Source organism: Cyanistes caeruleus, chromosome 2 (assembly GCF_971803275.1).
Source record: "Cyanistes caeruleus chromosome 2, bCyaCae1.hap1.1, whole genome shotgun sequence".
NCBI lineage: Eukaryota > Metazoa > Chordata > Aves > Passeriformes > Paridae > Cyanistes > Cyanistes caeruleus.
In genome coordinates, this window is record NC_141702.1 from 62,129,971 (window position 1) to 62,143,278 (window position 13,308).

Sequence of the window (13,308 nt, forward strand, 5' to 3'; positions counted from 1 at the left end):
CCCAAGCAAGTATTATTTACTAGGATTAACACATACCAAGAAGGGAAAATAGACAGAAACATTCAGTAATCAAATGTAGAACATTTTCCACAAAAAAAACATTCCTCTAACTCTCACTTCTGACTCCCTCTCAAGGGAGTCCTACAAAACACTTTCAAATGCAGAATTTAAGAATCAAAAGGTCTAACTCCACCAAATATTATCATGAGGTAGTTATTATGGAATAAATCATGTCTTTCTTCTTGCAGGACAGAGTTCTACAAGCAGTCCTAATGTTCTTCACAGCTTTAGCTTGTTCCTCCCAAGCATCTCTTCATACACTAGAGACTCTTTTCCCTTCAAATTACCTCATTAAACATGAATATAACACAATTGTTATCACGCACTTATCCTGATGCTTGATGCAGAAGAAAACACTACATATGCTCAAAAGCTTCTCTGCATTTTCCATCTATTAGCAATTTATCTAATAAAATAAAATATCTTTCTACAAAACTTTGATTCTGCTGGTGAGCACCACAATTTAACCAATTTTTTCTGGATTTTTAAAGTAGTATTTCCTATTTCATATATAACTGAGTGTACCAGACTAAGCATACATTCCTTATTTGGGATTGCAAAGCTCACTTATTTTTGAATGGTAAAGATGCTGGGTTGACCAACCATTTAAAAATACTCTCCCTGAAAAATAAAATACTTCTGCTCTCCAATGCCTCTGTTTTTACAATGTATAGAAGGATCTAGAATCTTCATATTCAAGTTTTAAGTAAAGAACAACCAAGTGAAAGTCCTTAACAAAACTAAAGGAATTAAATTAATAAAGACTAAGAACAATTACAACACTTGACCAATACAAATGAAAGAATTGCTATGTAGGTTTCATCAAATGACATTACTATTAAGCTAATTAAGGATAGGTACTCTTAAGCCCACCTAATTTATCTTCAGGATGCTGACACGTTAATGTTAAACATTACAAAACTAGTACACGCAAAGTTGAAATTAGATTTCAAAGAAATTCAAACACAGAAACGTAAAAAGAATTGTATCTAAGGCATTAAAATTAATATGAAAAGCAACCATCAATTAAAATAGCATCATCACATGATAAGGAGCCAATTTGAAGTCTTCAATTAAATTGATTTTTAAGTACATACTTGATTGTAAGCTCCCCCCAACCATTTCACAGTATAATTTAACAGTTTAACATAAGTTTGCGAAACCTATGAGCCATTTAGGTCAATTATTTCTTTTTGATAGATGACAAGATCAGATATTTTCAGAGGCAAAGAAATTAATTTTAGACTGATATGCATTAGGGTGACAAATCCAAGATACAGTTGATCATTATGGGATACAGATTTAGCTTACTTGCTGAAGTATGCATCTTCAGATCTTGTCCATAACTCATATACATAAAAAGAACTCTGTTTCTGTATAAATGGATCTTGCAAATGTCTTTAGCCTTGATCAGTTGAAAAATGAAAAGATCTTCTACGTTGTAACTGTTACTCTCATGTTACCTATTAAGAGGATCTTTTCATTCTCATTGCAAATACATCCATTTAAATCATGAAAGCCAGATAATTTTTTTCTTCACTAATATCCAAAGGGATGTATTCACAGGACTGAGACATTTGTATGCTTTGTATAAAGCCCTAAAAAACCAGCCCTTTCCCCTCTTAGGATTTCAGAGCCTTAGGAAGACTTTAAGACTCCTTCAGGCATTCCAGTGGACAAATGCAGAGTAACTCCTGAACACACAGAAATCACCTCAGAGAACAACAGTTACAGAAACAAAATGTTTTGTCTATATATAACTTTACACTGTGGGTGACATCGAGCAATCTTCCACATGAACACCTTCCTTCTAACAAAAGGTTCTAGGACCAAAGTAGCCAAGGTTCCTAGGTTGTTAAAAATCAAAGTACTATTATTCAAAGCACAGATTGTCAAGAAAGCGTGAAGGTGCTCTTGCAGCAGCAGCAGCTCTAAAATACTAGGAACTGCAACATCCTAGAGCCAAACTATTAATGTCACCTGAGTGAAGAATAAATGTGTTCCACCTGTTGCAGCAATTATATCTCTGTACCACAAAACTGACCAGTTACTACATGCAGCCACCAAGTCCCAATTTGCATCACTGCCCATAGAAATCATTAAAATTTCCTAAAAGATCTTATTAACTAGAAAAAGGTCAAAGCACACTTAAGTTACCCTAGCAGGAGAGTCTACTGTGATCTTTAAAAGCTTTTGAAGCCTGCAATTTTTGCATGCTCTCTTCTTCACATACATTTAGGTGTTTGAGAGGAGACAAGCCTCTGACGAGGCAGTTCAGATAAAGGCAAAAGCTATTCCTTTTTTCTCAAGTAAGTGGTGATCTAGAGAAAGCATGATGTCTGTGAAAACAACTATTGACAGAGCATCACTACCTAGTAGCATTCAGTGCCAAAAGGTAGTCTTGGCTCAGATACTGTTGATAAAACACTGATAAAACCCAACTGTAATGAAAAATGAGGCAACCTTCAGGTCAGGAAGTGCAAACCAGACATTACCAGTCAAAATCTCCACAAACATCAGTTTCAGTTGATAAACTGAAGAAACAGAAGAAAAGTACACTCTATCAGTCTGAATCTCACCAGTAACACATAGAATGTTGTTTAGTATATTTAGGTATACCTACTGCTTTGATCAGTGCTGCTCTAGTCAAAAGTAGGGCTTTGGGATTGAAAACTTCCATCAATAAACTTACCAAGCAAACAGAAGTTGAAATAGTTGAAAAACTGAAAGAGCTAGAGATTTCTAGGGAAAGAAACAATATAGGAAGAGGAGGAAATAATTTGGCATTTAACTTTATATACAATACTGAAATAAATGTAATAAAATTTTCATGTTTTAAAATTTTGCTTTTGAAATAATCTGGGTGAAGCAATATGGGAGTGCATCTGAAAGCTGCAAGCAGTCTTTTGCCTTACTGCTGCCAACAAGAAAAATTATATATTAGTTCTACTTTTTCCATTTTTGAGTATTACTGTAAGGGAAAAAAAAAAATTATTTCCAAATGCAAGTTCTTCCACATCTGTGTCTTCTGTTATCCTCTAATTTTTAAATGTCCCAAGTATTCTACAAGAAGGCTATCTGTAAGACTGTGCTGGTTTTGATACTACTACTTCTGCCATTTAAGGTGTTCTCTTGTATATCTTTTGTGTGTGCTTGATCACGCAAGTATTACTTATTATAAAGATCCATGATTGTGACTGAAAAACATGTTTTCACCTAGTGAAGGAAATCTATTAATGTCCTTTTCCTGCCAAACTTGAAGCAAATGGGCAAATGCACTTCAAGACTAAATTTTCAGCAGCAAGAGCAAAACATACCTATCCTGTGTTAATATCAGTCAAATTTTAAACTGGCAATTAATGGTCAAAGAACTGTCCTCCATGTTTATGTTGACATGGAGGTTTTTGTTTATGTTGGTAATTTCAGTAGCAAATAACTCATAAGCAAGAAGACAAAAGTTTATTACCTCCTACATCCCTGTTAAGACAGTCAACAATGACATGAGTTCAGTTGCCCCCTTCTCCCACATTTAAAAGAAAACAAATTATTTACATTCCATTAAATACAGCTGTTCTGGTTTCTGTAATATTGCAAAAGCAACAGACAGTATTATTACTATGCCCGCTAAGTCACAAAAGTTATGCTTTAATGGAAGGTGTTCTATTTCTAGTAAGTGGTAAGGAATCTCCTGAACAGTATAGACGCCACAAAAAAAATCCTCATAGTGTTACATGTTACAAATGCATTATTTTACCTTATAGAATACCATACTTGAAAGGCCATTTTACATCAAAATAATTTGGTTTTCTCTTCAGAACTTCTCTACACATTGAACAAAATGTTTAAAGTGCATGTCCCTAATGACCAGTGACACACTGTTAAACCTAAAGAGCTCGACTTAGAGGAGGTATTTGTTTAGGAACTTCTGATAAAAAATAAATCCTCTGTGAACAGCCAAGCTTCTGAACATGTTGATGTAAAAGACAAGTAAACCCATACACTCTAGCTACAAAATTTTTTAAGTTTTAAAACCTAAATGTATATGAAGAATGGATACAATCTTTGAATTAAGTGACCTGTACTTCTTACCTCTCTTCACTACTTACGATTAAGATCTGGAATATCTGGAAACAAACAGGTGAATGAAATTATTCCTCCTTTTTGTTTTATGCATTCAGTTTTATAATAGATACAACTATTTTTTGCCCCCCTCTATTCAAACCAAGTAGCAAAAAATACTTTTATGTGGCCAACAAAGTAGTATACTATGTGCAGAAATTAAAGTACTAAGGAGGTAAAGGAAGCTACAGAGAGCTGATGTTTAAATATTAAATAACATAAGAAGTAGAGCTAAAGTCCCTTGTAATTTTACACACAAAGACACAACTGTTTTGCCAATTATTAACTAAAAGAGTTTGCTCTCAGTTCGTAGACAGGACATTTATCTTCAAATTCATAAAGACTTGGCAAGTAATCATTCTCACAAAAATATTTTGCCAAGACAACTACAAAATATACATCTTGATTTGCTGCCCTTAATCTTTGTTCAGTAAATACTAAGTGTGGGTGTGCTGGCTGGAATTATACAGTGAGCTTTACAGAAACTTCTCTGCCTTTATTTATGTCACGTAATACCATGTTATTTTTCCTTTGCTAATACACAGCACAATTTCAGAGCAAGTATTTTGTCTCTAGTGTGTGCCAGACATTCATTCCTCATACACAGTAAGTTACTCCAGATTTATGTTTGGATAACAACTGAAACTCCCCTCACTCCCATTTTAAGCTAACTTTGTGCCAAGTAAAAAATACCAGAGAACAAAAGTTCCAGCCAGCAAGCATGCACAATAGGCTGATTCTCTGTCTTCTAAATTCTGTCCTACTATCCATCTTTCTCTTTCCTGGTATAACAGGATCAAAAGATTACACCTCTTTTTCCCTGTGTGTATTTAATTCTCTAGCATAGAAAATAAATGACAAGCAACTGAAATATTTTTTACATTTGATAGTAACAAAGTGACAGAAAATAGTAACAAATAACGTTGCAATAAATTTTAGGGATATTTTGATTCTGATTAAGGATGAAAGCTTTACCAGGTCTTATTTATTACTCATTCATATTCTACATCTCTTTGTCAAACCACTGACAGAAAAACATTTGTTAAATGCTTGATACAGGAAGCCAACCGCTGGAATACAAATGTGGGAAGCACAAGGCACAAAGACATTAAATTGGATTCTACTCAAATCCAAAACTAATGGAAACATTTTCATATAAAAATGAATTATTCTTGCTCTCATAAACATTAATGTGTCATAATTCAATCATGGAATTTCTGCACACAGTCATAAATATATTTCTACATGGCTTAGTCCAACCTGTCTGAATTCAAGGACTTTTAAAAACAGATTTAACATACTGACAAACAAACTTGGAAGGCCTTACACTATCTCTTCATTACATGATGCTGAAGGAAACTGGCAAAATTCATTAGGCTGGCAGCATCAACTGAAACTCTAAAACATTCCAGAGATATCAAATTACTTTCAAATACTTATTTTCAAGCTAAATTAACTTAGGGAAATATTTAAGAAAAAAAAATACAATGCAAAAGTTGGGGAAATCAAGACTACAATTAAGAAACTCAAAAGGAGATAGCATCATGACCCTTTTGTCCTCTCAGATTCTCTTATACTATTCTAAATCTTACTGAAGAAAACGAGTAGCTAACAGTATAGTATACTACACGCTAAACAAATGTTATTAAGTCAAAATTATCTCAATTGCCTCTTAAAATTCCTGGAAGTTATAGTAAGCCCCCTTACAATTCACTAATAATAATAGCAACTTATAGACAAGGTAAACAGGCGAAACAAAATTTCCAATGAAAAACTCAACTGTTAACTATTAAGGTTAGATGACAAAACAAGTAACACAGTAATATCTACTATGAATTTCAGGAAATTATTGTATTTTACACTACCACACTTCAGTCTGGTTTAAGTACTTACTTTGGTCTAATAAAATTTGAGTAAGAGTTATATGTACAATTCATAAGCTTCTACGCTTTTCTACAATATTTAAACTACCCATATTTTTAAAAGCTTGTCTCTACACTTAAATAAAGAAAACAAAACATTTCCAAGTAAAACAGAAAAACTACATTAAACATAGATTTTACAGCAATTAAGACCTCTAGAATGAGACAAGAGGAGAAGGCAGCTACTCTGGATTAGTTGTGGTCAAGTCATGAGGATAAAACACCTTTTAGTGATTAGAGCACAAATCTGAAACTCCCTCTTGCTTAGTTTAAACTGGAAGAATCCTATTTCACATCTTTAAACCATTTTGTGAGGCGAACCAAAGCACTCTAGATGACCACAAGCTTCCAAAGTGTACTCCTGACCTTACTGGCTACTAGCATCCGCAGCAGAATTAGAAGTGTTGCCAGCAGGTTGAGGGAAGTGATCTTTGCATTCTACTCAGCACTATTGTGCCACACCTGTAGCCCTGTGCTCCCAGTATGAGCCATGGAACGGCCACAATGCTGACAAAAGGCTAGGGACACCTGTCACACCAGAAGAGGCAGAGAGCTCAGTGTTTACGTCTTGAAAAGCAAAGGATCAGAAAGACTTATCACTGTGTGTAAATACCTGATGAGAAGACAAAGCCAGACCCTTCTCAGGGGTGTCCAGTGACAGGGCAAGAGCCAATTGGTTCAAAATTAAATAAAAGAAATCCTATTAAAACACCAGAAAAATCTTCAACTGTCTGGGTAATCACACACTGGAAAAGGTTGATCCCAGAAGTCATGGAGTTGCCATCCTTGGGGATGTCCAAAAACCACCTGCACACAGTCCTGACCAACCTGCCCTACCGATTATGCTCTGAGCAAGGCATTGCACAGGGCAATGTACAAAGCCCTCCAACCAATAGTTCTGTGATTCTGCAAATCAGAATGTGGATGCATCCCTTCTTCAAAGGCAGCAGCAAACCTTGGCCAGGAAAAGACAGTTGTTAATTCTGCTTCCAGAGGTTCAAGTTGAATAAATATATACCAAAAAGTGGTGAATTATATGGTGGAAAAAATGCACCTCAGTATACTTACACCATATCAGTGAAATTTAGGAGTTTTATACAAATACATGCAACCCAGGAAAGATTTCAATTTGTAAAGTACACTTGTCCTATATGTTCTCAGTCCTATCTCTACCAGAACAGATTATTTTAAAATATCACCTATGTAATCATAGCAGCAAGTGCCCAAAATTAATATAATCATAATTTTTGCCACTACCCACAGTCTGTTTTGAGGATTGTGGGGTTTATACAATTATCTTTGTTATTCCTACCACTTTTAAAATTTTTCTGTCTCCACAGACTGAAAACAGAAAAAAAAAATAGAAAGCAAAGGGAAAAGTATAAATTAAGAAAAATTTTTAGCTTATACTCATAGCAGAATCAAAACTCTCCCAGTACACTATGAAATTGGTATTTACTTAAATATCTGATTTAAACATATTAACTTACCCCAAGTAAACAACAGATTATTCTTCTGTATGCAAGCTCTAACAAAAACCTTTAAAACATTTGCTGTATTAGTAGCCCACAAAATAGTTTTCTGCCACCAGCCATAAGAAAATACGAAAAACATACTTTTACAAATGGACTATATAAATTACAAAAGATGAATATTTAAACAGGAAAGCTCAGGGACTTGATCATATTATAGATGGAATTCTACAACACATTTTTTTATGCATTTCATTTCAACAATGTCCCAGTATAAATTAAGTCACTAAGTATGTGCTGAATCTCTCCAAATACAGCAAATACCAGTTACTTTTAATTGTATTTATACTTCTTAATTGCATGCATCTTCTAAATTAATCATTTAGAATGCATCAAGATACAATAAAAGATTGAATAATTTAAAAACTCAATTAAAATATTTGACCATCATTAGTCCTTCCTATTAAGAAGGACTAATTGGATTGGTAAAGGATAAGAATTGGTAAAAAATAACAGTATTTCAGTAGTAAAATTGCTATAACTATATTTTCCAAATTTTTAGTCAAGCCATGAACTTCACAGTCAATTTTTTCTTAGTAATAATAACAATAGTACTAAAAAAACTTAGAATTTGTATGCAGAGAGAAGTTTGTTTCACAGGTATCTGACTACACTTGAAAGTGACAAGCCAGTCACATTTAACAGATGGATATTTCTGTTAAAAGCTGAATGACTTTTGGTTCAAGAAGTTGTCAACTAGTTGTAGAATAAAAGTTGTCTCTTTTGCTTTTCTCTCCTGCTTTGTCTTTGAAAACCACAAATGCTAATACAAGAGTGTGATCCGTTGGAAGCATTTCTCTGACGCTTTTCCATCTCAAGAATTAAAAATAAAATTTTTTTTCATGCCTCTTTTATACAGATCATATCTACTGATCTTACATAATTGTTTCCTGATGTTTAGTAGATTGTAAAGCAAAAATCACCACACTTTGCTTTTTGAAAGTTCCCAGAATTGTAAGTTCTCACATGAATTCACTGACTATCCAAACATGAAACATCAATCCTTTTCTGGCAACTCACTGGAATTCTCTCAATACTTTTGAATTAGAACATCAATGTCCAGTAAGTACAGACTACCACTCATCTTTTCGAAGAGATTAATAATGTGACTGGAAGGCTGAAACAACAGCCATTAAGGAAAATCTTGCTTTTAACTCTAATTTTTTGGAAAATACAGTTATGTCTCAAACCTTGCAATTTTATTTTTTTTTAAAATAACTTTTAAAAAAAGTAAATTTTAGTAATTTTCCAGTAAGTAAAAGTTAATATTTCTAAAAAAAGTTAATATTTCTTTTAAAAAATAACTTTTTAAAAAAACCCCTGTGCCTATGCTACAGTTGGAGATATGATTTCTTCAGATATTACAGGCCAGAGATTTTTTTTATCGGAGCCTGCCTCCTTGTGTCTGCAAATAACACCTCAAAGTAGTCAAACAGTTAGATTCAAGTAAGTTTTTAACATAAAAAGTTAAATAGCAGACAAAATAGCATAAATTTCAGGTATTCCATTATATCTGCTGAATAAACTGACATTTACTGCACCTGAAATAGCTACATACTTAATGACAATGATTAACAAATAATATAAAAGTAAAAAAGTATCATATGGGGAGTAAAGCATTTTAAAATAAGGTGGTAGATTACCAGAGTGCTGGATACTTACATTAACCATTAAGTGTCAAACCTCTTTAAAATAATTATTTTGTAAAATCATGTCCTACTAAAAATTTGTAAAAAACAAACTTGGTTTCTTTATTTCTCTAGAGCCTGTTTTCTGGGTAGAAGAAATGTTACAACCATGTGAATTTATGGTGCTGTCACTGTCAGGGAAAAAATTAATTATTTCAATCAATTACGTCCATCATCTAACAATAGATAGGGCTAAAAAAGGTAACAGATTATACACAACATATTAAGCTATTGATCATATTCTTCTTTCAATCTGAATACTTAAAAAAAGGTTAATGATGAAGGTTTTTTTATAGATTACACAGGATTACCATCACTAAACCAGTTTCTTAATTTTTGCAATGTGGAAGTACCACAACAAAAAGTGTTGTGTCACAGTGTACAAGAACATCAATGCCCAGTATTTTATTCTTCATGTGGAAAATTATGTGGCAGTTGAAAAAGACAAATAATCCCCGCTGTAGCTATTTATATTGTGTAAAACAGATTAACGTTAATTAAATTACAGTTTCTGTAAATCAACATATGCCTGCAATACCAAAAAAGCAGGAGTCCTGCCTTTGCCCCAAGCCACTGTGTCTTGCTCCTATTCTTTGTCTGTGTGGGAACACAGCTGTTTAAGCAGCAGTGAATTGGCCTGGTTGAAAAATAGCTTATTATTGTCTTTCATCATACAATTACATCCACATTTGCTTCTAAAGCACTCTAGGGTTGGGAATGAGAGGCCAGAGAAGGACTACAGCATTTTCTTTAGGAGCATTACTGGTTTATGCTAGCTTAATGCTCAAAATGCACTACAACACAGGAAAAAAAAAATGGTGCATGCAAATAAATCATGTAACTGCCATATAAATTCCCAGCTTTAAGAGTACACCTACAGCACCTATTAGGAGAGATGAAAACATTAACAAAAGTAGTAAGTAGTTTCTCTGAAAATTTTATTGCTAAGCTTTAGAAAGCAAAATTTTACATTGCAAACACATCTTGCCAGAGTTCACTTGCCTCTAATCCTCCAATTAAATTGTGTCATTTATTATTAGACATATAATAGTGCAATTTAACTAAAATTAACATAAATCAAAATCTAGCATACATATGCCCATACTGCAAACTACTGTGCCATGGCAACATTAATAATATTGTGACCAAAGCTTTTTTTCTGGGTATGAATCAACATTCCAAAGCTCTAAGCACATCACTATTCAGAGTGATGGCTACATCCACTAGCTAACCAATGATCCCACTCACAGAGTGGCTGTGTAAGCAGCTTTGTGATGGAACATGCCCTTTCAGCACAGGGAGCACTCTGCTGTGCCTCAGCAGCCTTCTGGTCCTGGGACATGAAGGATCCCAGGCACAGCAGCCCCCCAGACCTGGGACATGCAGGATCCCAGACACAGCAGCCCCCCTGTCCTAGGACATGAAGGATCCCAGACACAGCAGCCCCCCTGTCCTGGGACACACAGGATCCCAGACACAGCAGCCCCCCTGTCCTGGGACACGAAGGATCCCAGGCACAGCAGCCCCCCATACCTGGGACATGCAGGATCCCAGACCCAACAGCCCCCTTGTCCCGGGACATGCAGGGTGCCAGGCATGTGCCTGCAGGTGAGGCTGGTGGAGAAGTGCCAGTGCAGAGAACACCACACAATCCAGCACACCCAGAGCTTTCCTCACTCTGTTCCTTCCACGCAATACATTGTATAAAATGTATAGAGATTCTCTGAAACCCATTTCCAAAGGCTCCACTCACTTTTTTCAGTGAAGCATCTAATGAGGAGTGTTGCTTTAACCCTACATAAATCCGCACGGTTTTCAAAACATTATCCAAAAGGAATACTAAAATTTTTTTGTATTCCCTGCTCTACACTTCAAAAAATCAATCTTTTTAGTAAAGCTTTTATTATTTATAGCATGCTAGGAGTATATACAGCACATTTTTTTTTGACAGTAGCAATATTAATAATTAATACTTTGGGATTCCATGTAATTATTCCAAACCCATGGTGTTAAAAATTAATGGTTCATAAACCTTACTTTTGCTTCAAAGCCAGAACTAAATGAAGAAAAAAAACAACTATGGAGCAGGAGTATTGCATTTTCATCAATCCAGACAAACTCATCCACCACAGGAGGAAACAAGTGTCATCAGTGGAACACTGGTGAAAACAAATTCTTCTCCTTTGTGTATTTAAAAAAACAAAGGATCTGAGCAAGACCTAACTTGAAAAAGAGGTGTCAGTGCTTTTTACTTTACGTAATACTGTAATGAAACAGATACCTCTAGAATAGTCTTTGCTATATTCAGTAATGAACCAGATGTCTTGAAGTACTCAAATGAAAAACAAAACTTCAGACTACTTAGGACAGACAAGGCAAATGACCTTACAGAATACGGTGATTATCCAACACAGGCTTTTCTTTTCCTCCACACTAAGACTTAAGTTTCAGAATGCAAAAACCAAAGAAAAGTAAAGATCACACACCAAAATATTTCTGGTTTAAAATAGACCTGTATTTCATCACATACACTGATGCATGTCTTTTTCTTGTATAGCCAGACAGGGTGCTACATCTGACAGAAAAATCCAAAAAAATAAAGAAAAACAAACAAAAAAAACTCCCAGTGCAACTTGACCCAGCTTGTGCTTCCTGCCACACACAGTGTCACTTTGTCCAGTGTTCTTCCAGTACATAAAAAACGAGTACTACTGAGAACATCCAGCATTCTAATATGTGGCTACCTCCCCATCCTGGTCACACTGTTCCACGTTAGCACACTATTCCTGTGTAACACAGAAAAGATAAAATTATTGTTCTGTCACTCAGATGACAATTTTCTCAGAGCTATCTGAAACCTAGATTTCACTAATTCTTTCTTCTAAACTAGGATCACCTTATGAAGAAAAACTACCAGTTCTACATCTATTTTTTTATTTCATTCTTCTTGAAGAAAAGAAAGACCTCGTATCTCAATAAAAATACCAACGCTGTGATGAGTCATCTTCCTTCCCCTTAAGAGGGGGCTGTCAACAACATAAACATTCCTGGTGATCTGCTAGTCTTAGGCTCTTTACAAATGCGTCTTAACTGTACCAGGAATTAACAGCAAGCTTGCATTTCTTAATTCACTATGCAAAGTCTTTTAGAAAGGCTCACAGTCCACGCTAACAACCATTAGCTTAGAAGCCACATCAGCTGTAGAAAAACCTACATATTAATTTGCAAGTTTTACAGTAAGGTTTTGTTGTGTTCATTTCAGTGAAAGAAGCAGAAAACGAGAAAACCACTCACTCCCTTTGAGAGCCTCGAGAAAGTGACAAAGCCCCCCAAAAAAGAAAATGAAAGCTTCTATCAGCACTAAAGATCCTCAAACTCGAAGTCCTTATTCAGGGTTACACAGTACGAAAGGGATTATCTTTTCAGGAAAACAAAAACGCTGAAAAGGTTCTTGAATGTTATTTTTTGCCATACTTTTTAGGACTGTCCCATCAGTGCCCTGTGGAGCAGCAGCAGGCGCTGGGGCTGCGGGAATGGGCGCTGCGCCTGCCGAGAGCCTTGAACTCGGCCAGCGCGGAGCAGAGCACGGGCGGGTGGGGCTGCAGCGGCAGCCGAGGCACACCGCGACCACCCCGCACCGCCCAGAGGTGGGGCTTGTCCCCGCGTCTCCGCACACCCCGCGGGCAGCCCGGGCGGGCAGGGGAGGAGCGCTCCGCCCGGTGCAGCGGCGGCCGGGCCGGACCGGGCCCGGCGGGACGGCGCCGCGGCCGCCTCCTCACTCACAGTAGTACGCCACCACGGGCTCGCGCTTGTCCAGCTCCTGCGCGGTCCGCAGATGGTGCTGGATGCTCTTGAACTGCGGCGGCAGCGGGGGCAGCGCCGGGGCCGCCATGGCGCGAGCGGCGGCGGCAGGCGGCGGCGCGCGGCTCTCGCTCCCGGGGCTGGCGCGCGCCGCTTCCGCTTCCGGCTCGGGCGCCCGTGGGCGGG

The 13,308-nt window shown here is 36.5% G+C and overlaps 1 protein-coding gene across 4 annotated transcripts in view; it reads right to left on the bottom strand.

The window, feature by feature from the left end:
- VTA1 (vesicle trafficking 1) overlaps nucleotides 1–13,305 on the bottom strand; it is a 39,039-nt gene extending 25,734 nt beyond the window's left edge. Inside the window, exon 1 of one of the 4 annotated variants that reach the window (XM_086877366.1) lies at nucleotides 13,105–13,305. In XM_086877366.1, the coding sequence (XP_086733492.1) occupies nucleotides 13,105–13,213 (109 nt within the window). In that variant the 5' untranslated portion in view covers nucleotides 13,214–13,305. Of the gene's footprint in view, nucleotides 1–12,795 lie in introns of all 4 variants that reach the window. The other 3 variants (XM_086877363.1, XM_086877365.1, XM_086877364.1) reach the window with 3 other exon arrangements.
- Between the last annotated feature and the right edge of the window lie 3 nt (nucleotides 13,306–13,308).